At 39.1% G+C, this 24972-nt stretch overlaps 2 protein-coding genes across 13 annotated transcripts in view; both read left to right on the forward strand.

Moving 5' to 3' along the window:
- Positions 1-435: 435 nt before the first annotated feature.
- jpt2 (Jupiter microtubule associated homolog 2) lies at positions 436-6738 on the forward strand. Of its 2 annotated transcripts, none has more exons than XM_055035307.1 (5): positions 436-628; positions 2765-2916; positions 3474-3589; positions 4815-4851; positions 5392-6738. In XM_055035307.1, exons 1-5 carry the CDS (start codon positions 573-575, stop codon positions 5637-5639), a joined length of 609 nt encoding a protein of 202 aa, XP_054891282.1. In that variant the 5' UTR covers positions 436-572; the 3' UTR covers positions 5640-6738. The 2 variants fall into 2 exon arrangements, with proteins under 2 accessions (XP_054891282.1, XP_054891281.1); XM_055035306.1 differs by having other exon boundaries at positions 438-628; positions 3474-3625.
- A 2205-nt stretch (positions 6739-8943) lies between these two features.
- mapk8ip3 (mitogen-activated protein kinase 8 interacting protein 3) overlaps positions 8944-24972 on the forward strand; it is a 32741-nt gene continuing 16712 nt past the window's right edge. For 3 of the 11 annotated variants that reach the window (XM_055035309.1, XM_055035314.1, XM_055035312.1), the window contains exons 1-13: positions 8944-9954; positions 15073-15193; positions 15387-15457; positions 16328-16419; positions 17170-17193; positions 19153-19258; positions 20284-20515; positions 20608-20710; positions 21332-21450; positions 22062-22073; positions 22785-22802; positions 23592-23649; positions 24511-24663. In XM_055035309.1, coding sequence (XP_054891284.1) covers positions 9655-9954; positions 15073-15193; positions 15387-15457; positions 16328-16419; positions 17170-17193; positions 19153-19258; positions 20284-20515; positions 20608-20710; positions 21332-21450; positions 22062-22073; positions 22785-22802; positions 23592-23649; positions 24511-24663 — 1409 coding nt within the window. In that variant the 5' untranslated portion in view covers positions 8944-9654. The remainder of the gene's footprint in view (positions 9955-15072; positions 15194-15386; positions 15458-16327; positions 16420-17169; positions 17194-19152; positions 19259-20283; positions 20516-20607; positions 20711-21331; positions 21451-22061; positions 22074-22784; positions 22803-23591; positions 23650-24510; positions 24664-24972) is intronic. The other 8 variants (XM_055035311.1, XM_055035320.1, XM_055035319.1 and 5 more) reach the window with 4 other exon arrangements.

A 24972-nucleotide genomic window follows, 5' to 3' on the forward strand; every position in this document is an offset into this window, starting at 1 on the left:
TCAGTTTTTCTGTTTACACTTCTGAGACTGTTTAAGTGCCTTGGAAAGAATTGCTTTTCTAAGGGGAACTTGCCACTCACAATATGGCAGACGCCTTTACGCAAATATAAAAAGATATATAAGCAATTTAAAGTAGGTTGTATTAGTGCATATGAAAAAGAGCTTTGTACCGTTATTTTCCTGGAAAACATTGTTTTCCGTAGCAAACTTGCCACTCACAATAACGGTGGGCCCGTATAAGTGTCGTTTCTGCAAGGTAAGGAAGCTACTGAAGCATCAACTTTTCGTATATGCAAAACTTATAAAAAAAAATACAAGCATTTGTGTCTTAGGAAATAAGACTCCGCCAGTCGCCTACATTTTCTTCTGTGGGTGACTAAACCAAGCAAACCCTGTTGCTGCGCAGTTGACCGCTGACCAATAATAACACTCTGCGTCACAGCTGGGTGGAGTTAAATTCTTCGGGACTTTTGTTGGCTGCAGCACAGACAAGGGGCGAAGTTATTGGTCGTCTAGGTGGCGAACTGAAGAAGTTTCCTTCTTAAACTTGACGTAGTTCAAACGAAACCACCATGACTTCGACGAACATGTTCCAAGGATTGGATACTGGTGGAAAACCAAGTTCCAGGTGACTATAACGCCGACCAACGGCTAGTTTAGCCGAAAGATAGAGGCTTATTTTGACTGTTGATAAACGTTGGGTAACGTTTTTCGCGTTCTTGCAACGTCACTTGCTAATTCCTTCAAACATGAAGCTGTAACTATGTTGCTTTTTTGTTTTGTTACCATGGTAGTTTTACATAATGTAATATGATCATTTACCCAGCTTCATACCCAGTTATTGTTTAAGTTAAACTCAAGCGTCAAGATAGCCTCCAAGCTAGCCTACCAGGCGTTGTCTGTCCCTGCGGAAGTGAGAAATGCTCTACAGACTACTCGTCTTTGTATTGACCAATAACAGCGGCGTGGTCACATTGCTCTTGTTACTCAGGAGTGTTTTCTTTTACTATCATTCGAAAACACCAGCTATGCGGTCAACCTCACTAAACAGTCGACTGCAAGGTAGCTGGATCCTCTTTTAAAGAGATATTGTCAAACTAAAAAAAAAAAAAAATGTTTTCATGCATACAGCTTTATCCCCGAGCACATATAATCAAATAACATGTAATTTGGCTGCGCTTATAGTATGTTTGGCTGCCACATTATACAGGCAGATTACATACTGTTTATGTCTATACTTATTTTTAAAAAATATATGCATTATTTTGTGCGTTTAACCAGATCCGTCCTGAAAATAACTACTCACTACTATTTAGGCTCAACCAGAGTCCCAGTGTCGTCTTGAAAATATAGTTTGCTTTTAGTCTTTTTTTTCCTCCAGAGATGTACAAGTATGTGAAAGCTTTTGTGTTTTCAGATCCTATTCTCAATTTCCTAAAAGACAAAAATTTATTTCTAAAGTAAATTGGTTTTTTTTTTAGAACTTGAGTACACATGCTTTATTTTGACAACAAACAAGGTTTTAAAACAACAGTTAGCGCATGACATGGAGCCTGTGCTTACTTTGCACCAGTTGTTCTTCTTTTCAGCGCCAACACTCAGGCACAAGAATTTGAAAAACTGGAGGTATGGCTGAGCGGTAGAACCACTTTTCAAGATATTCAGCTATGAGATTTCGTGTCCTATTTCTGATCTCAAATCTTTTTAAAAAACTAGAATACATAAATATTACTTTTAGCCGTTCAGCCCATTTTATTATCTGTAAATGAGAGCTCTCAAAATAGGCTTTTAGCTTATGGGCAGAATGAAATGTTAATTGCTTTGGTAATTAAGTGTTTATAGTATTATATAAAAAAAACATAGATTTTTACCATCTCATTGGTCATCTACTAATACAGTAGTGCACTCCAGATTATGGGACAGTGGTGTTTTATACAAATAAAATTAAACTAAAAGCACTTACAGGACATGCAATTTATTCTTATTCTTCTTCAATTTTAATGAAAAATATTTAACAGTTCTAATTCTCTATTTGACAAGAAAAAAAAGAAACCTTAAATTTGTAGTTTGTTTAAATAATTCATTATTAATTAATTGTAACTGTAAAGGAGCCTTTTTTGTCAAGATGGAACATTAAATATTTACAGAAGCGATGTCGTCCTGTGTGTGAGAGCGCTTTAGCTGTTAAACATGATCAAATTATTGTTAAAGAGAAGAAAACACACAGAATTGACATTTAAACAGTTGTTAGCATTAGCATAGTTGGTGCAGTTTGAATGGTCGGCACTGCTGACTGTAAATATGATTCCCTATGTGTATTTCCTGTTGATTTACTAGATGCTTGATAGTAGAAGTGAGAACAGTATGTTTAGTAATAGATAAAATTAGACTCTTCCAATGAATAACAGATTGAAACAGAACAACTTTGCTGTTCTTTATTCACCTTCCTTTATTATATCTGCTGATCATTTCTTCAATATATTTGTATGTAAAGATTGAAATAATTCTTTTGCACAGTACTCTATGTAACTGCTCCACTAAGCACTAGAAATGGAAAACGTGTTTTAAATTTCTGAACGCTGAAGACTTCAATTCTAACCTTGGAGTCTTCTGAATACCTAAGCGGTATGTTAGTTTAGAGATATAAACTTAACAAAAGAATAAAAAGGTTATCTGTCCTCGTTTCCTAGTGAAGGAATATTTGTGTGTCTCAATGAGATAAGAGTCTGTAAGGTAAGAGTTATTGCTTTGATTGTCCATGCAGGGTGCTGCAGCCTCCTGGTGGCGGCTCCAGTAACCTTTTTGGTGGCTATGAAGAGGACAGCGCTCCGTCCAGACGGTCTAATAGGATGGCCTCTAAAGTTTTTGCCGCACCAGAGGAGCCCCAAAATGTATCCAGACGCTCCAATCCTCCAGGTCAGCTTTGTCCAAGACTACAGTGTGAAAGTTGTGAGTCTGATGTGATAATGCTAGTATAAATATAGCTCCTATGTGTCTCCTCATAACTCTCCTCTGGGTTCTGTCAAGTGCCTGATAAAACCAAATCAAATCTGAGCTCAGTCGAGCTGTTGAAAACTTGTCTGCATTTTGTTTTCCTGTCATTAGATTGTGCTCACAACGTGACGCAAATTTGTTTCTACACCCAAATTACAGTTTAACGTTGTTGAAACGTGAAGAAAAATGAATGGAAACATTCTTTAATGTCCGTCAGTGGGTAATGTCAGGTTTTCCAGCAGCTTGATGGCAGACGGACTGAAGCATGCAGAATCATATTGGGTACAATATTTTAAAAAATGGTACATTTTACAGTAAAGGTAAATTGACAAAATATCAAACTCGAATTCACAGAAATGTGCAGCTGTATAAAACCATTTTCTGTGAAACACCTTCGGTATTTAACTGTAGAGCTCAGCGTCATCCAGACTTTATTAATGCTGCAAAGTGTGACCACAGCTTGCTGATACTTTGTGCAGGTGGAAAGAGCAGCGGGATATTCGGGGAACCCGAAGCACCATCTCAGCCACAGAGACCAGTACCTCCAGGTGGAGCCTCCAGCAACATATTTGGGTCTGCAGAAAGCACACCTCTTGTAAGCTCCAGCCGAAGCCACCCAAACAAGCCAAAGGTAGACCAGAAGCCCATTTTTTGGTCTCTTTGATTAAAAACCTCAGTTTCTATTAAAAACGTGGCACCTTTTTGTGCTTTGATTCCTCCTATTTGGCCATTGATGACTTTTACTCTGACAAGTTTCAGATTCTTCTCCAGGACTCTTCATTTAACTTTCTTGCAGCCCCAGAACTTATTATATTGTTACAGTTTTTTTTAAAGGCTACTGAAATGCAATCCTTAAAATGTCAGATTTGTCTCTAGTTATTAATCTCAGAATGGGACTAAGCACAAAATAAAATAAAATTTACTAACCACATTATTACAAAATAGGTTGTGGGTTTATGAGAAGCGATAAATAATAATGAAAAAAGTAGTTGTGTGGAGATCTCTAGTAAATGTTGAACCTTTCATCTGTTGATCCAAAGGAAAACGTTTCAGTACTTGAAACACATGGCTGATTAAAAATAATAATTTAAAAATGAATTTGGAAAAGTCAATTTCACATATGGCACCACAGAACTAATGCAACTGTCTCAGGTTTGTGTCGTAGAGTTGCCTGAACTCCTGAACCATTGATCATTTGTGGCCAGTCACAGGATTTGGTGTAAAACTTCTCATTTTGCTTGAGGATCCAAGAAGAGAACCTCCGATTGAACTCGTTGTACCATCTCTTCCCTTCTTCACCACCTTGCTCCTGTCCTATGATTTACTTATTTAAAAAATTCAGCTTGTAGTTTCACTTAAAGTTTTCACACTGCATGGAGTGGAAGTGATTGTTGTCATGGCGCCAATAAACAGAAAGTCTCTTATATTCACTTACTCAATAGCTACTTAGGCTGCAGTGTCACCGGAATCAGATTCATGAAAAATAAAATGTATTTTAACAAAAAAAGAAAGGTGTAAATAACAACAAAAAAAATCTGTTGCACCCTCTGACATTGTTGCATTTGCAGAAAATATAATTTATGTCTGAAATTTCCAGTCATAGTTAAAATGCTTCTGCGACTACAAACTGTGTGTTATTACTGCTTTGTCATGCAACACAACGTAATTGTGACGCATATCACCTGGTTTGATAGAGTTTCACAGAGAACATATATATGTATGTATGCATGTATGTAATATATATTTTTCCCCATCAAAATGAAATTTAATTAATCTTTTTTCATTTTGTTCTAAAACAAATGTATCTGATTTTATTGCAGGACAATCTAAGTGTGGGACCTGAGCCTGAATCACCAGGTGAGTTAATGTTGTCGGTTTTCAAAGTGTTTATTTTTGCTAAAAGACATGAATATGGAAATAGATTAGCTACAAGCCTGTGCTTGGTACTTGCTTAAATGGATCATTTGTTCTCAGTCCACACAGTACTCGTAATTCAGTGAATGCTTTTTAGTAATATTAGCCCAAATTTTTACATTATTGTTACCCTATATATACCTTTATTAGCTCTGTGTTGCATTTATTAAGAGTAAATATGGTACAGCATTCGGTCACATGGGAAAGACTCTCTTCTTTTCAGGAATCTAAATCTAGCAAAACTATTTATTCCACTAATCTGCTACTTATTGTAGAAACTTCCCCTCTGTTTCTGAGGCAGACTTTAAACACAGTACTGCTAAAGTCTTAGAAACAAAAGATTTTTTTTTCTGCCCTAGGACTGCAGGAGATGTTTGTGATTGCACCTTAGCTTCTTCTGTTGGACATGAAGCAGTTTTCATTTACTGCGACGCCTCGTCGTTAACCATCATTTGAGAAACTTCTTCTTATTTCTCCTTTAAGCACCTGATGCCAAAGTGAGCCAGCCAGCAGTGAAGGAGGAAGTGACCAGCCCTGCGCCTGCTCCAGCTCCAGCTCCAGCTAAGGAAGAGCCTCCGGCCGTCTCGGCCAGTCCAGATCCAAAACCTGCCGCTGTGGCTCCTGACGAGACAATGACGAAGAACCATGAGCCTCACCTGGGGCCCAAGCCTCGCTCTCACAACAGGGTCCTCAATCCCCCCGGAGGAAAGTCCAGCGTGGTTTTCTACTGATGATCACACACACACACGTCGCTTCTCCCAGTTTGTTCATCGTTTGCATCCCTGTTGATTGTCTCTCATTCCTGTTCTGCACCTCCAACGGTTAATTCATCTACTGTCAATCTTTTGGTGCTGTTGTCCACATCAGATTTCTGATTTCTAGTTGTTTTTCCAACTTTTTTTTTACACTTTTCTCTCTTTGTCTCAGTCCTGTCTTTTTGACTCTTCACCCCTCTCCCTCCTCCTCACTGAATCCTGCAATGATACAATCACACACAAGTCAATCAGCTAGCGAGGTATTTCCTACTCAATATAACTGTAACAGTGTTCAAGCTCAGTTGTGCGGTTGTTCTTGTTTGTATTTTGAGGATGTGTAGATTGGATGAAAACAAATTTTCCAAATTAAATAGAGAATTTTTATTTTTAACCTCAGGACCTGAATTTACATTGTGGAGCTGACACTGATCAATAAACCTAATATGTAGCCTTTCAGTCAGGAAAGTGAAATAGATGTTTGTTTTTTTTTCTCCACACCAAAGTTTTGTGCAAATGTTTCAAGAAATTTTGCATCCTTTCAATATTTTTGATCTGTCAGATCCTTAGTTTTTAACATTCAAATGTGTAATTAGATACCTTATTAGCTTAGCATTTGTCTTTTTTTACTGTTTCCTAACATGTAGACTAAAATGCAATCTGTACGGGTGCCAAAAAACCCCCACAATCAAGCAAATATGAATCCTAAGATTGACTTTTAATTGTTTCCTCAAAGTAAATTCCATTTTGATTGTATGTGAATGTATTGTGCTGGTACTTCTCTGCTCTGTCCTCGTTGCTTGCATTATCTGAGAACATGCCTTTCTTCTGCTTGGGGTCAGCCTCTGTTTATGTTTTAAATTAAAACGGCTGAAGACGTGTGAACTCTAAACAAGCTCGCAGCCCACCTGACTGCAGGTGGGCTCCTCTGGTCGCCTCTTTCATCATCCACATCATCAAGCACAGACGAGTTATTCCGACGGCCAGCCTGTCCCCTCTCTGTTTGACGTGCCTGGCAGCAAATGAGTGCAGCAGACGAAAGGAGTCCTGTGTATTGAAATAAAACTTTTGTTTTGCATTTGAGCTTCGTTTTGTTTGCACTCCAAGAACGTGGAAGCGTCTCTTGACGACCTTGATTTCACTGAAGAGTAACTAAAATCATCTACATGTCAATCACACTTGGGTGTGACATGCATTTGATCTTGTATGTTAACGTTTGATTACAGCTGAAGAAAACGACTAGTTAGGATGCATTTTATAGATCTCAGGCAGCACATCAAGCTGTCATGGATGTGATGCAGAGAAAAGCAACCTTGCATTCAGAGTACTTTTTTTTTTTATTAATATTTTATACCCAGAGAAAACCAAACCAATGTAAATATTAAACATGAAATCTCCAGACAGGTAGAAAAGGTTTATTTAAAAGGGGAGAGTGAGGCTAGTTTGTTCTACCAACTTTTAGAAGATTCCATCAAGACATGTTTTTCTCAGCAAAACAAACAAAAAAACTTGTGGCTAGCAAAAGTATTGTCGTCCTCTCCCCACATTCAACAACCACAAACCTTAACACTTTGTTTTGACAGGCCAACACACAAAGTAATGATTGCAAGCGAAACTGGATCGACTTGCGTCTTTCTATGGTCGTGAAATGATCGCTGATTTCATGCTCTGGGCTTCAGTCTGTGAGGAACAAAACGCTGCTGACTCACTGACTGTCACAAGACACATCACACGAGATATTCCTGTTTTCTGTGTTTAAATAACTGAACCCTGATAAGCACTTAATTGGATTGTCTACATAGCAAATATACAAAGGAAAATGTATCTATCAATTTTATAAATTGGGTAAGTAATGTTAAAATGGTGGTTAGATGTAAATACTGCCTGTTGCCCACTATATAAAGTGATTTATTGAACATTTTGAAGAGTCTGGTCGTTATGATCAAGAGTCTGGCATCAGTCATTGATGCGGATACAAGTCAAGTAATTCTCCGTCAGAAACATCTGAGCTTCCGGTTTAATACCTTCAAAGTAAAACTAACAGGAATAAGCAAAGGTAAAAAGAAAGAAAAAGCCTACCCACTGCAGAATTCCTGTGTACATATGGATAATTAAGTGGCCCATTTGAATAATCTGTAATTCTGATACAAAAGTTTTAGTACTTCAACGGCCTTTAATGCGTTTTTAGATAAATATTTTCTTAATTATGGTTTTTATTGAGCGGGAAACTACAATTACAATACTTATTACTCAATTCATAGCAACAAATGCTAAATGAATTATTTTTCTGAAATGAATTGCATGGTTGTGTTTTTGGTTTTTTTTTTTCTTCAGGGAATAACATTTTGACTATTTTTTTTCTTCTCAAATAAGAGTAGCATTATTTTAATGTGTTTTTACTTAAGTAGAAGTAAAAAATAGTTACACCCACAAAAAACAAAAACATTCTAAGTAAAAGTAGGAAGGTTTTTTTTTTTTTTTTTTTTTAAAGAAAAAGGCTATTGAAGTTCTGGGTAACTTCATACCATCTCATTTAATTTGTTACAATGACTTGATTTGACAGAGAAAAACTATAAAATGTGCCTGCATATACATTAGTACAGTAAAAAGTTTTTTCTTCACTATTCAGTACATATACATGGCAATTAATCATAATGGTACTGAAATATGTTTTTCATTTTCAAGAAAATTAGTCAATTTAATGTAGTTAGACCTGCTAACTAGTTTTAGTCAGCATGAAAATAGAGAGAGAAAAAACAGAAGGACAAAGAAATAATTAAGTGCATCCACATTTCTTTCAAAAAGGAGTAGCTTATATTTTCTGTCCCAATTAAACTAGAAAGCGAAAAATTTTCCATTCAAATTGAGCAACAGACATTCACTTCAAAGTTCTATGCATGTGTGTGTGTGTGTGTGTGTGTGTGTGTGTGTGTGTGTGTGTGTGTGTGTGTGTGTGTGTGTGTGTGTGTGTGTGTGTGTGTGCGTGTGTGTGTGTTGATCTGGAAAAACTCAGGTTTGGGGTTGCTTTAATAGGAAAAGGTCAAAAAGTAGAAACAGTTTTGAAAAAATAAAATAAAAATAAATAAATATGCCCCACTACTTCATTCAATAATTAAAGATCAAACAAGAACAATACAATTAAGAACTTAAACGCAATAATGTCTTTTGAAGAAAGGTTTCTAAATCGTCCAGCAGAGGTCCACGCAGACACGTCGAAGCAGCTTTTATTTTGAAGGCGTGCAGCTGTTTCCTTGTCCGCGTGCGCCAACTTGACTGATTGCAGACGGCGTGACGTGGGGCTGACTCGGTCAGCTGGCTCCTCCATCTGAGCCGCAGGCAGAGCCTCTCCCAAAAGGGAGACATCACCATCAACGCCCGACGCAGCTTCACCGGCGGCCCGCCGGAAGAGGAGACAAACATGGGCGGAACGCGGCGGTAGCGGCGGATCGGCAGACGCGGACTATTCACTCCCCTATTTATCTATTTATTTATCTATTTATTTCCCCCGCCAGCGTCATGGCAGGGGTCCATGGCTGCGGCTGCTGAGAAGCAGGTGCAACATCATCGTCGGAGGCTTTTGGCTCCTCGGCATGGGCCGGGAGAGGGCCGAACCCCGGGCTGGATCACTCCGTGGGAGGGGGCCAAAGGCTGGGCCGCGGCTGGGGGCCAGAGCCTGCTGAGACCGCAATTGATGAAACGCTCCGTGAATATCAGCGCGTTTGATCCAATATGGCCCTTTTACAGCTCAAGGTTATCCGCACACAGCAGCACGCGTAACCGGCGCATCTGCAGAACATGGAATAAGCGCTTCCTGCAGATTCCTGTTGGAGGAAACACGGAGAATAAATAGCCTCTATTTCCCACCCTACGTGCTGCTGACTGGATCATAACACTGTGACAGTCCAGCCTTACAGGCCCTGAAATTTTTTTTCATTATTATTATTTTTTTGGCTTATATAGTCTTGTTTGGATAAAACAGAGCGCAGCTGCCAAGATGATGGAGATAGACGAGGTGGTGTACCAGGACGACTACGGCTCCGGCACCGTGATGTCGGAGCGGGTGTCGGGCCTGGCCAACAGCATCTACCGGGAGTTCGAGCGGCTCATCCACAGCTACGACGAGGAGGTGGTGAAGGAGCTGATGCCGCTGGTGGTCAACGTCCTGGAGAACCTGGACGCGGTGCTCACCGAGAACCAGGAGCACGAGGTGGAGCTGGAGCTGCTGAAGGAGGACAACGAGCAGCTCATCACCCAGTACGAGCGGGAGAAAGCGCTGCGTAAGCAGGCGGAGGAGGTGAGCAACGCGCACTCCTCCATCCTCATCCTCACCTCACCAGTCCTGGAAAGGATTGGCTGTTTTTTATTTGTTTTTTGTCATCATGCTTTATGTGTGTGGAGATTTTTACACTCTTACGTATACGCAATAATAGATGCATTACAAAGAAACAGACAGACTGTAGTTATTACTGTACAGTGACAGAGCCGGTCCATGGCAGAAGCGAACCTGGTTGCCTCCTGCTTGGGCCCCCGGGGCAAGCAGGGGGCCTCCACCAGCACTTCAAAAAAAAAAAAACAACAAACAAAAAAACAAACAAACATTCTGTTCTTAGTCAACCTTCAGATAATCGGTGGTTGGTTTTGTATAAATGGATCAACTCCTCCTCCAACACACAATAAAACACAGAATAAACTAACAAAAAACTGTTTTAACGCTGTAGCTTTCCAGGAACGCTGCAAACTAGACATTCATTTTATAGACATCAGACACATGTTCAGGATCAGTGTGAAAATAAATCAATCCTTGTCTGACCTGTTGATTTTTAAATTTTTAAAAAAGTTTTCTCAGTCTAATGCTGAGGTATCGTCGAATAAACTATTTTATGCCTTTTATCACGTAAAATAAAGATTGTACCCATTTTCAGTAAAATTAATAAATGAATGGATAATAAATGAATCTAGTTGAGGTTTCAATCTAAATATTGTCATCTTAATGAAATAATGGATTTTTTGTACCTAAAACACAACTAAATTTGGTGATTTTTATTATTATTATTATTAATAAATTTTTTTGCCAACATCACTTCAGTAAAAAAAAAAACTTGCCGTTATTTTAAGTGGTTGACGATATGCAAGATTTTTGTAGAGATTGCAGAAAGCAGATCAGACTTCAAAAACGCAGAGACAGCATCAAGTGATCATCAATCGCCACAGGCAATTAAAAATAAAAAAAAAACTGTTCATGGAACAGTTTTATGATACTTTGGTTTGCTTGATGCCACCCAATAGACCATGCCACCCTGGGCAAAAACCCAAACCCCTCATGCTGCTGCTGACTGTAATTTTACGGGGACAGAAAGGCTGACAAGAAGGCTGCTGTCATTCTCTGGGCTTTTCGCCATCACAAAAGCGATATATTAGTAATATGCTTCACTTACAGAGGGCCGTCGTCAGGCCTCTGAAGTGTATGCAAATATTAAATAACAGCTCTCAATATGCAAACCCAAAAGTAAAGAAACGATCGGTCTGTGGATTCCTGCAACAGGAACTGGAGTGCAGCGTCGCTCAACCAAAACAGAGCAAAACAGAAAGAGTACAGTAGAGCACATCAACATGTAAGCTATTCAATGAAAGCACATACCCACCCATGAAAGTGCCTTAACTGTATACAAGCATCAACTTTACTTCTAATGCATTTTACCAGCTGAGTTCAGAGTGTTTTCAGTACAAAGCTGTTGAATTAAACCACTTCCGGCTGCATAATACAACATATTATATTTGTAAATTACTAAGAAATGTCAGGGCTCTTCGCTTCATTGTAAAAATACAACCGCAAGCAGGAAAAAACATGGGATTTTAAAAAGGTCCCAACAGCTCAGAGAAGGTGTTTTTTGTTTTTGTTTTCGCTAAACGTGATGTGAATATGGTTAACTCACAAAGAGATTCGAGGAAACCCAGGAAATACACAGCCGAGTTGGAGTTCATCCTTCACTTTCACACGTGAAAATGCCGGCCCAAAGAATGTAAGGTGAGCAGGCAATTAAGTTATTTACTAGTGCAAGGAAAGTGCGACATACATTGGAAATGTTCTTAAGTAACCACACAAACTGCAAATTAAAGCTCGTACTTTTTATATGTCTTTTATCTTTATTTTTTTTTTCTGTAAACACTTAGAGCAATGGAGCAGCTCAGGTAAGATAGTGGATAAAAGGTTAAATTAAGCTCTGCTTTAGCTGTGCGTCTCCTCAGGCTCTTTGAGTTTGTGTTTCATTACTGAACTGTTTTTTTCCCCCCTATTTCCTTATTGCAAAGGACCCAACAAAAATTATGAAATGGTGAATGTTGCTGTTTACTTTTTTTTTTAGTTTGCAACTTCTCCTCATACCTATAACCCTTTCCTCAGAGAAACTAAAGGGTCAGTGTGAGGGTATCCCACATTAAATACTCATTCAACCTTGAATCGGTTCTGCCTGCTCACAAAGTCGGTGAGACAAAAATAAAAAACAAAGGTACCATAAGTTAGTCACGGGGCTCAGTGGGTCAGTGGCATCCAAAGTCAGCCCTCGAGGTTCACCAGCAGGGCTCTGCACATCTGGATGATGTGCAGATGTGCACATTTAAAACATGTAGAAATGGATGTGGATCACAAGTAAAGCATTGCAGCTCTTTTAAAACACACTGAAAGAGTGATTCTGGTCAGCATGTTATTTACCAGTGTAATAGAACGACTATCACAAAGCAACATCAAATGGTTGTTTCTTTGTGGAACAAATATTGGAAAGCTTTGAGTAAGATAACAGTTTATGTGTGACCAAATAAAGCATAAATTTTTTTTCCTCCATGGTTTTGACCAAAGAACACAATGCATCGGATAAACCGGTCGTTTTGTCTGTCGGTGGGGGATGGGACGACGTCCGCACGGTTGCAGTCAAGGAAATCAATAGCGCACAGAGCGCTGGCACTGTAACCCGATGTGAGCAGACAACGGGATAAAAGCAAAGAGAAAGAAACAGGCTGGAGCTTACGGAGCCGCAGCTGGACTCGGGTCAAGAGACAAAAAAGCTAATAGGAGAAAAAGCATTGAGGGAATCTCAAAACGCATTAAAACTCTCTCTTGAGTAAATGTTGGGAGGCTGGAGCAAAAAGCAGCTCAGATTACGAGGTTGTGGGGCCTCAGAGGCTGGAAAACAAAGACAGAACCTCCACTTGTCCATAAATCAAGACTTCCGTTACCTGTTTTGAAAATAAGCTGCCATTTTTTCTCTCTAATGGACTGGTCAGCTTTCACCACTGAGCATCACCTGCTTTATACTTTCTGTTTCAGTTTTGCTTTCTGATCTTAGTCGAGTTAAAAATGTCCCTCATGTTGACTCCTAAACAAACAGGAATGTCTACAGGAGTTCACAGCGATTATGCAGATTTCTCAGCATCCTCCCTGCTGTCGTCACTTTACTCTCTTCACGGATTTCACACGTTATAAATAGCTGAAAATGTGACCGAACTGCATTTAAATGCACTTGGTTGTGGTTTGTCAGGGAAGTAAATGAGATCCACTCGATCATCATGAGGATACCTGATGAATTATTCATCCTGGACGGAATGTACACAGAACCAAAGAGTTTCATTAAATAATATTTGATTTGACATTTTTTCCTACTCAAAGTGAATATTTTATGCGTACAGCTGCATCCTTTGCCAGTCTAAGGTGATGGGATGATGTTTTTTTGAAGCGGATGTCTCATAAAATTAAGACAGAAATCCAAAATGAGCACAGTTTTGGACACAAACACAAAATAAAAAAATGTTTTCAGCCTTTTCTTATAAAAAAAATAATAATAATTTTAGGTCCCAGCTTTACAAATAAAAACCCGTCTTTACGGAAAATAAGTATATTTTGTTTTTATTTTGTGATACATTTTCTTGCAAAGTTATCCATGACCTATTGAACCTTTTTTCACATGTAAAACAACAAACAATAATCGACTGATGCATTGAATAGACAAACACAGACTAGCTTATAACTGTGAAGCAGAAAGGAAGTGATATGTGGTTTTGAATTTTTTTATTTACTAATAAAAAATGTGGTGTGTATTTATATTCTACCTCTGACAACACATAATACTCGAAGTATAGCTTTGAATCTCATTGTAGTGTGCATGGAAGAAAAACACAGATTTCCAGAATGAAGTCACACTCTTCCACCTGAGCTGTAGATCTCTGCCGTTCCTCCAGAGTTACTGTCTCCACAGTTATTGTCTACCTGTTGCTGCTTCGCCGATGAATCTCTCTCTGCCTGCCCAGCCAGTTTAGGTTTGCGGCTGTGCAACGCTGTTTCTATTTCTGACGGATGTGTTGAACCTTTTTCTGTGACACGTCAAAGTTTGGGGTAACGTTTTCTAACCTGACTCTGCTTTAAACTTCTTCAAATGTATCTTTAAAGATCAATTTAAATGTCATGACGGCGTTTGTTTACAGATTTGTTTTTCGACAAACAGAACAGCTGGATTTGCAATAACATTAAATTACACATAAATTAACTTTATTTACAGATCAGAACTACTTATAAGTGCTGGATGCTGCTCGCCACACTTTTCATGTTTTTGTTTGTAAAAAGAAAAAAATGGAAGTCCATGTTTTTAATGTGTAAAATGTGGGAATGTTTATCGGTTATGAATACTTTTTGCAAGGCACACTATTTAAGAAAGTATTTACTTTGAGATATATCAATAAAATCTATAAAACCAATCATTTTATATTGACAGATAAAATCAGGTGACTTTAAGGTTTCAGAATCAGTTAGACCAAAATCTTTGTCAGAGCTATTTCATGTGAAGTCCTGTATCTGCTGCAAAATTAATTCTGGCCTCCCTGCAGTCAGAGGATTACGGCATTAAGCCTCTGTGTACTTACAGCATTGGGGGGGGGAAAGGGTGGCATTGTAAACAGCTTTATGAAAAACAAAAGCACAGACATGGAGGTGTGGAGCCGTGTGGCTCGCTCCGTACTGCTGCACTGCTGCTGAGACAAACCGTGAAACAAGTGAGACAAATCAAAAGATGATAAAACCACACAGGAATGTCTTAAAACTGACCTCGGTGTTAATCAGATCAGCTCACAGTCTGCTGTGTCTCGGTAGCAAATTTGATCGCTATAATACTATAAAACCCCTCACTTTTTCTTGATTTACATGTTTATTTGTTTATGTACATATAAAGATGGTAGATGTCTGTCATTTATGTAGATGATTGAGTCTATTAATAGGGCAGACAAGCAGAAACTTATTTTATGGTAAATTATTGGTTTGCAAAATGGTGTTTTATTTTGTTTCCTTTTTGTTCAGGTAGATTTACCAAAATAAAGCAATCTAAAATTGAATTAATGTCTTTTGTTTCATTGTATTTCTTTGGCTTTGTAGAAATTCATTGAATTTGAGGACAGTCTGGAGGCAGACAAGAAGGAGCTGCAGATGCAGGTGGAGCTTTTGGAGCTACAGGGGAAGCAGCTGGAGCTGAAGACGAAAAACTACTCCGACCAGAGTGAGTGGAATTACGCTCTGTAATTTAAGAAACAAACCAGGCTGCTGAAACCAGATGGGAGTTCTCAAGATGGAGCCTGGAAATAGCCTCTCCTGCTAATCTAATGCATCCTGACTGGATCATTTTTTGTCGAGCACTGTATTCATTTTCGTTCAATCAAAACTAGAAATTCACCTTTTCTGTCTTCTCGCAGTCACTCGCCTTGAGGAGCGTGAAGCAGAGATGAAGAAGGAGTATAATGCTCTTCACCAGCGCCACACCGAGGTAAACAACAACATTTATCTTCTCAAAAACAGAAACATTTGTTCTTTCACTCGGCATTTCAAGAACAAATTTCCTTCAGTTTTATGTCCCCAGTCACCCAAAATTTGTTCAGCAAATATTCAGTAAATGTCTCACTTACTTGCAACCCTAGCAATTAATTATTTTTTTTATTTTGTACTTTAATTTTTAGGTTGATCAGAGTACCTATTACAGTTTTAAATACTCATTTATAACTCACAGTTTTCTTTTTTTTTTAGATATCACCCTTTCTTTTAGCTTCTGCTCAGAAAGCTTAACAGTGACCTATTTTGCCGCCATTCGGTCTCCAAAACTCATGTCGAATTTTCTTAAAATCTACTGGATTTGAACCGAAACATCTCCTTTGATTAAACGAGACTTTTAGGATTGAGCTTTTCCGTAACAAACACTTTAAAGAGATCGACATTATTATGAATGTGGGTAAAAAAGCGAGTTTTGCGCACTGTCATGCTGTGGGCCAGCCTCTGTTCCAAAAGCCTTGAAAGCCTTTTTAGTAAGCATGTTTAAAAGATCATCAGCTGAACTGCAACACAAACATCCAGGTCACATAATATTTGATACAAATATACAAAATTATTAAAATTTTGTGCAAATAATTTTTTTCTTCATTATTTGTTTCTATTTTGAGTTTCCCGTTGCATGAAAATAACTTCCATTATGACATAAATAATTGTATTTACATATTTATTTTCACATTTTAACCTATAAATTGCAAATGCCAACCCTAATTGTCACTGAGGAATACATAATAAAGCTATTGGTCTTGTTTCATAACGGATCTACAGTTTAAGTTTCATAATTGTTCTGAAAGTAAAGTGTGTTGCTCCTCAGATGATCCAGACGTACGTAGAGCACATAGAGCGGTCCAAACTGCAGCAAGCAGGGAGTAACAGCCAATCAGAAGGCCCCGGCTGTGGACGAACGTGAGTGGACGTCGTTTCGCGCTTCGGCTCGCCTCTCTGTCGTTCACTGATGTGTTGATTGGACATGTGACTCTCACGTGTTGTCTTGTTGCAAGTGTTTTACGTTGTGTTCTGGACATGTCAGGGTTTGTTGTTGTTGTTTTGATCTGTGTGTCGTCATCGTGTGTTTGTGGAGAACAGCTCATCTGTCGCACTGATACAGATCAGAGGCAGGAAGCCAGAAATGGACAGCAGCGTTTTGGGAAATCATTGGAAGATAGAAACGTTTGGTGCTCATTTATCAGCTTGCAGCGCTGAGCACAACGCCGCCTCAGGGCGTGAGGAAAAACCAGGAGCAGAACATCTGGAGCAGCTTCAGTGAAAATGCTGCATATTAGCCTTCCCCTGTGTGACGATCTTCTTAAAGAGGACGCTGCGTCTCAGCATTTCTCAGCAGCAGCGTCTGATGTGATAAACCCTGATGCTGAAAATCTTCGAAACACTTGAATGGAGGCCGGCGTTGCACTGTGAACCCCACTGAGGTTTGCAGACTGCATTATTTAGGAACGAGAGGAAAAGCTGCTGCAGTGAACCCCCCACTAGCAAACAGCTTCTAAAGAGAGGAAACTGAAAATAATTCAACAGTACCGTGATCTAAGGATTTACCTGTGTGTTTCTGTGAGTCATCGTGCCACTGTCTCCTGTCTTTCACTAATCTGCCTGTCTTGTCTGTCCTGCTGGCTTTTGCTCTCTGTGCTGCTGTTTGCACAGTCAACGCCACACATGGAGGAAAAGGTAAATCCAACCTGGTGCCATAGCTGCCCTCTCCCCCCACTTCCTTCGGCTGCATCCCGTGAACTGACCTGCTTGGAGTCAAAACCGAGATTCTCCCTTCTTTTTGCCTTTTTCCGCTGAAATTAAAGCGTCATGTGGAAGTTTGAGCGCCTGAAGTCAAAGTGGCTGTCTCTGTAAAATGAAAATGATTCAGTCAGATTACGTCTTGATTAAAGAGTTTTATCATTTTGTTTCGTTTGTTAACTGATAAACATTTGATGGAGGTTTTTTCAAAAGGCCACAACATAAACCTTCATCTTATGTCTCTCCTTTTTTTTTTTTCAATAAATCATGATTTTTTTTTTTTTCATTTGTTGATCCCGTTTTAGATTTAAATCCTTTATGTTGATTGATAAGCAGTCATGGGGCTTTGAGCTGTTTATTCCAATCAATAGCCAAAATCATGATTTTTTACCCCTCTTTTTTTAGTTAAACTAGTGGCCCTTTTCATAAAATACATTTTGATTATCCTCCTCTCATTACTGTTCTCAGAACGTGAGCATGAGAATAGTAACAAACAGGTTTTGTTGGTAACATTGATACAATATTGACATGGAGTGCTCAGACCTTTGCATGCCGCTTGTAAAGAAAAACAAACTTCCCTTATGCATTTTCTGCGTTATTAATGCTTGTAAAGACGTCTTAAAATCATAAATGCACTGACTTTGTATTCTAAAACCAAATTTTAAAAATAAGGAATGCATTAAGTATGCATTAAGTATTCAGTATGCATTAAGTCTTTTCCAGATTTCCTAATCTACCTTCTCCTCATTATCCTTCGTGTTTTTGTCCTATTTTGTCTTCTTGCCTGCCGTCTTTGTCTGCTGTCGCTCGTGGTTTGTCTTAAATGACACAATTTGAGTTTGATGAACAAAGTTGGCTGTTGAGTCTCCAGTCACTTCAGTCGGTTACATTTTTCCTTGACATTAATAAGGTGGAGAACTGTTTAAGCTGAATTATTGATTGAATTAGACTCAGGGGAGATACAGTCATAACACCAGAGATATTTAAGTTTAGTTTGGAACCTCCTCAAAGCTAAGCCTTAAAAAGGGAAACGTCTGTTCTCAAAATGTTGAATTGCTCCTTTAAACGAGCCAGATTTGAACAGTGACGATTTTGAGAGGCTGTTTATTGTTTGCATCAGCGGATCAATGAGCAGTCATAGGGCTTTGAGCCCTATGACAAGATCTAGTGCTTTGCAAAAGTACTAAAACTTTTTTTTTCCATCTTGCCTCATTACAACCACAAACTTATGCAACTGAAACACAAAAGCACCAAATGACTGTGAGATAAAAAAAACAACTGATGCCAAATTTTGTTAAAATAATAGAACTGAAAAGTTTGACAATCCTTTACAATTAGTTATCTGAAGTGAGAATCTTTAAAAAAAAAAAAAGATTTTAGAGTATATGTGTCAAACTTACAGCCTGCAGGCTGAAACCGGCCTGCTGTAGCAATGTTTGCTCCCCCTGGACCTCAGGATGCCACAGAAATACAACTTTAAGACAGCAGTCTGATCAAAACAGCTTTTATTTTTATAGAATTAAATCAGTGTGTAAAGACATTGAGTATTATTTTGTCTTAAGAAGTGCAAATTGAGTCTAGAGAAAGCCAGCTCTCTTTTTCATTAATGGTTTGTTGACGAGCTTTACCAATACTGTCTGGCACAACCGGCCCTTTAAAGACATTCTTCATTTTGTTGTGGCCCAAAATGAGAATGAGTTTGACATGTGGTAAATAGAAATGCAAGCCACACTTTTCAGATTGTACTTTATGTTTATGCATCGTTCTGTGAAACCTTAACGACACGCCTTGAAGTTTGTGGTTGTAACATGGCGAATTTTGACAAGACAGCACAGGCTCACATGACTCTCCATCCCTCTCTCTCTCTCTCTCTCTCTCTTCCCCTTCCACCCGCAGCAAAGCGGAGCGCCCGCCGTCGCTGAGCCTGTACCCTGGTGGCGAGGGCATGGTACGTGGGGGTCACGGGGGGGCTAGGATGATGCCCGGGAAAGACATCTGGCAGGTCAGCGAGCTTGGCCATTCCACCTTCAGCTCCGCCTCTCAGGTGGGACAGACGGGGAGGGTGGGAGGGGGGGACGCCCTGTCCTCGTCCACTGCTCCCTGTCAACAGCCGGGGAAGTGGCGGGCGGAGGGGCTGGCATCACTGCTGCTCTCTCACCTCTCCTCCCACGCCTGCTTGTGTCGCCCAAAGAGAAACAAACGTTTTCTACCACATCAGCCATAAAACCAATCTGCTCCTTTAAAATCTAATTTGTATGTTTATGAACATTGACTCAAGCATGCAGGGATCACGTTTACTTGGGTCATTTTCGTGCAGTTGTTTTTGTGACTGTGTGATTATTTTACTGTGGGGCTTCCACCGTGTGTCGTCGTGCTACACTTTTCGTACACAAAGTGGTTTTTTTTATGCTTTTAATTTAAAAATGTGTGAATGTTATGTTTGTTTGACTGCAAGAGAAACGACTAAGGTAAAGTAAAAACCCTTGAAGATAGTTTTTGATGTTCTCAGTGGACTTCAGTCAATGCTGTGTTTAAGAACGTTGTATTTGTCCGTGAGCAGAGTTGCCAATGAAAGCATTCCTTAGCTGTAGCGCTGATTTAAAGTAGAACATATAAAAATAGCTTAACAAATTCCCAATATTATTATTCCTGTTTACAATCATTTTAGCATTGCAGTACAGATAGACGCTGCAGCAAATGAGAAAAGCAGCCAATCATAACTCTCATGAGTCATTGGTTAAAAATGCTCTTGGATTATTTACAGCTTGGCAGTTGATTATTTTTTCTTCTGGAAGCACCAATTTCAGTTTGATGCTTCATCTTTGAAATGAAGGAGGTATTTGTGAGCTTTTGTCAAGATTTAAGATGAGAACTATAGCTAAGAAAGTTTTGTTTTAAGATACTGGACTAATTTGAGGACTTTCATGTCATTAGAATAAATTAATGTAAAAATCTGATTGGGGTTTGTATTTTTAGCTCTTAGTTCCTCACACAAAACGTTCGTCGTCTCTCCTGCCGCTCATCCAGGAGGACGAATCGGAGTCCGACTCGGTTGCAGCCACACCCAGCAGCACAGGAAGCAAGTCCAACACGCCCACCTCCTCCGTCCCCTCCGCCACCATCACCCCCATCAACGAGGGCTTCCCCCCGCACTACGACTTCGACATGATGCGCGCCGGGAACCGCAGGAAAGGCGCCAAGCGTCTCAGTCGCAACATGGAGGTGCAGGTTTCCCAGGAAACCAGGAACGTCAGCATCGGTGAGAGGATGTCACCTCTGCTTCTGTCTCATCTGCTGTCGCTTAAAGTTCAGGAAAGATGTCATAACTGCTGGTCTGTGACTCTTCTCCAGGCATGGGAAGCAGTGACGAATGGTCCGAATTTCAGGAAATAATCGACTCCACCCCAGAGCTAGAGATGGGAATGGATTCCAGGGTGTATGGAAGTGGAAACAGGTAAAAACGTGTCCTTGTGTTAGAGTGGCTCAGTCAAAGTCCAGACGTAAATTTATTTGAGAAACCATGCATGGATAAACTGAAAATGTACATTCAGAGAGTTTTTCTCTCCCAGGTGACTAAGCTTGTGTTATTGTACAAAACAAAATTAGAAAAATTGTCAGTATGTCGACGTGGAAAGTTGATACAGACATGTCCCAAAAAAACTGTGACTGTTGCGAAGTCTGGACTTTCAAAGTATTATTCCACAAAGTTGGGTTCAAACGCAGCACATCTTTCAGATCTCCATGTCACGTCCCTTCCAGATCACGATTGTGCCCCTCATTGGGTTGGTTTGTCACACAAAACACTGTAAAGGATTTTTACTGATTTCATTTGGGATTTTATTAGTGAGTGCATTTTAAAACATTCTACAGATATAAAAACTGTTCCATGACTGGACAGCTTTTGTCTTCCAATAGTAAGTAAGCCTTAGCCCAGGTTTCTCCTCTTTCAGAAGAAATGCTTGATTCATTGATGCAAGATTCAGAACAAAAACAGTGAAGTTGTTAGAGGAAGGAGGGATTTTATTGTGTATAGATGGCCAAGAAAAATTACTTTTCTACTGATTATTTCCCCCAGTCCTTCTCAAGGGATTGTTAACGAGGCATTCGGCATCAACACGGACTCGCTGTACCACGAGATCAAAGACGCAAAGTCGGACATCATCGGGGACGTCGACGCCGGTGCCGAGCTGCTGGGTACTGCCAACAATTTCATGTTTCTGTCGCATTACCTCTGGTTTTATGTTTTATAACAGGCCAAAACGAGACGTTACTCTGGTGTCACTCAGATGCATGGCCGTGCTGCACCAGTTGTCTTGGATTTAGCAGAGGAATATTCTTCCTGCGGGGCCGGGAATGTGGTTTTCTTTGCATGGGAAGCTGGAGCGGGGCATCGCTGCAACGCCATCCACAAAAAAGTGCAATCTCACACCCTGGATCACAGCTACCGTTAACCCCAGCAGTCCATTCATGCACTGTGCTACTTTCATTATTTCTTTGTGATACCAAATAGCTTGTTTTCCACCCATTCTTTTATGAAGCAGTTTATTAAATTATAAGAGAGACGTTTGGTTCATTCTCGATTTCATCGCAATTGTTATTTATCTTAAAGGCCCATTGTTTTTCTCAGCTTTGATATTTGTATATATCTTTCTGTTTCTGTTTCTGGGATTTTCATGGTCGTGCCTTGCGACTTATTCAAACTGTTTGAATTTTCCACAGCAGGGAGAAATTTGACCCGAGTTAACCTTTCATCCATTTCTTTTTTGTTTCTTCCTTTTATGTGCGTCTGCTGGTGACTCCCATAGGCGAGTTTTCAGGTGTGTATCTTTTCAAGTGTGCTCTTCAAATGCAAACTGTTTCAAAAAGGAGACATTACTCTGTCCATAATTCTGTTTTAAATATCAATTATTTTAATGAAGTGCCTGATCAAGCTTCATATTTCTTTCTATTATTTTCAAAATCAGAAGACCTAACATTGTGAGTTATGTTTAAATTCTAATATTTAGAGACTTTTTATTCCTTATTGTCAAGATTTGACAAAAAAAGAAAATGATTTCCTTATCCAAGTCCTTTTGGGTTTTTGGTGCACCATATGTACGACTGATATCTTACAGTATTTGTGTTATTTTATAAAGAGCAAAATGTCCAAAAGGTGCAATGATCTGCCTGATAGTAGTTTAAAAACATTACTGTTTTATCAACAAACATCGAAAAACCTGGCATCGATTCACTTCGTCCTCTACTTTGTGGAAGTCTATCACATAAGATCCCTTTAAAATACACATGAGAATCTAAAACAAATATAAAACAGTTGAGTTTACGATCTAAAGATAATCCTGAAACATTCCTCCAGAATCTTGCTTCCACGAAAACGATGGCAGATGAATACATTTGAGCGGCAACATTCTTAACAAACTCCTTCGGCTTCACTTTAAATCAATAAATGCTTCTCTCCAACTTCTCTCCTTTTCTTCCTTGTCTCTAATCGTTTCTCCTCCTCCTGCCGTTTCTTCTTCTTTTGCCTGCAGTCCGTGACGATTTCTTCGGTAAGGTGTCGACGCTCACGCTCACATTTTCTAGTTAAATCCTTCCTGACTTATTTACATATCATCCTGTTTTTTCCCTTATTAAAATCTGCTTTGTGTCTCTTTTTGTGTACTTTTTCTTTTTGTCTCATTTGCATATTACGCCTCTACAGTTTTTCATATCTGTCAACAAAATGAGCACGGCAGCATCTGCCTGCTAAAGACTGGTGTCTCTAAATGCCATCTCAACGTCAATGTTTTATTACCAGGGGCAAGCACATATAAATAGGTCATTTTGATTATTTTCTCCATCAAAACTAACTCGTTAAAACACAGAAACCTCTTTGTTTTGCTTTTTATTTGTTTTCAACATGCCCTCATTCACGATGCTCTTGTTTCTGGTGAGATTTTTGCTTAAGATGCTTGTAGCTTGGCTTTTCTGCTGTTTTTTTTCTTCTTTGTAAATGATAGAAGAAGTTGATGTATGGCTGTTAGCTAGAGCATGACATCACTAAGTCGTGTGGTGAAGAAAGCAAACAATGAATCTTTTTAGATTGTTGCTGAAGCTGCTCAGGAAAAATAACCACAAGACAGCAGTGCCAATGTTTTGGTGTGTAGACGGGAATATTTATGAATGTTTCATGAGATGGCGTCTTATCCTACAAATATACTGTACTGTATTATAATTACATTTAAAAAGAATAATAAAATGTTTGAAACTAAATTAGGGGGTTTTAGTTCAGAATCAGTTATTGTCTCAGGCTTTGTTGTCTGTGACGAGTTACAGAGAAATAAATGTGTCTGTTTCAGGGATGGGAAAGGAGGTGGAAAATCTTCTGACGGAGAACAAACAGCTTCTAGAGACCAAGTAAGGATGATCCTGCTCATGAATTCATATCGGCCTTCTGACTGGATGCGTGTGTGTGTGGCATTGCGTCAGTGTAGGCTTGACCTAAAAATGTGTCTGAAATGTTTTTATGCACTACTTCAATTTGTAAACGTTTGTCAGGGTCTAAAGCTTTTAATTCTTAATCTCTGACTTCCTGTTTCCCTGAGGTGCAAATAGACTACTTCTGTTCGCTAATTTTCAAAATGGGAAAGACATGGAAACATGACAAAAAAGTGGGAAAGATTCATTTTGATCATTTTAATGACTACAAGTAAATAACTATTTGCTAAATGTAAGATCAAAAAGTTTTTTCAATCATAAAATAATCCAGTAGTTATCAGTAATTCAACTCAAACAGTGACATTTGTGTATTATATTTATTTGTTATTTATTAGGGTTATCTATTTCCTCTGTGATAAATATAACTTGTAACCCAAATTCAGTTCTCATAAAATGTTAATATTATGTAACATCAATAAAATCTAAGACTACTAGGTCACATTGTTAAAGAAGCTGTCAATTCATAGGCGATGTAGAATATATATGGAAAGTTGAGTGGAAGGAGAAAGTAGGGTGGAAAATGAAACACAAGCAACAGAAATACATTACATTAGATTGTCTTGAGAGGATTGCATTCTCTAATCATCAAAACTGACAGAAATAAACACATTTCTGTATTTACTGTTGATATTTTTTTCATTTTGGAATTGGACTATTCAAATAAAAGATTTTCAGTGATATGCCAGCCTGACCTAATCGAGATGTTACACATGGAAGCTACCATCACATTAGAAAATGGCAGCTTGTTTCAATACCCTTCTTGTCTCTGCTGTTTGGCAGAAACGCTCTGAACATTGTAAAAAACGACCTCATCGCCAAAGTGGACGAGCTGTCGAGTGAGCAGGAGGTGCTGAAGGAGGAGCTGGAGGCGGTGCGGCAATCCAAGAACAAGGTGGACGCCAGAATCAAGGAGCTGGAAGAAGAAATAAAGAGGTGAAAGAAACTTTATTTTTTTCTTAGATTTGTCTTGCAAGATTTTAGAGGCGATAAAGTTCAGGATGAGAGAGCTCCACAGTCGGTACACAACAAGAACCTGTTGACCCGTAACCTAAAACCCAGGGAGGGTAAAATAGCAGGTTTGTCTCAACAGCAGTAACATGATAGTGTTAAATACCTGTTTCTCTTGCTGGGTGCAAATATAACTGGGAAGAGGAAAAATATTCAAATGTGCAGCTCGTAGTTTCTGTTTGTTTTTCTCAAACCCACAAAAATAAAAAATAAAAAAAATGTTTCGGCCTACAT

Source organism: Poeciliopsis prolifica, unplaced genomic scaffold (assembly GCF_027474105.1).
Source record: "Poeciliopsis prolifica strain line A6 unplaced genomic scaffold, Auburn_PproV2 SCAFFOLD010, whole genome shotgun sequence".
NCBI lineage: Eukaryota > Metazoa > Chordata > Actinopteri > Cyprinodontiformes > Poeciliidae > Poeciliopsis > Poeciliopsis prolifica.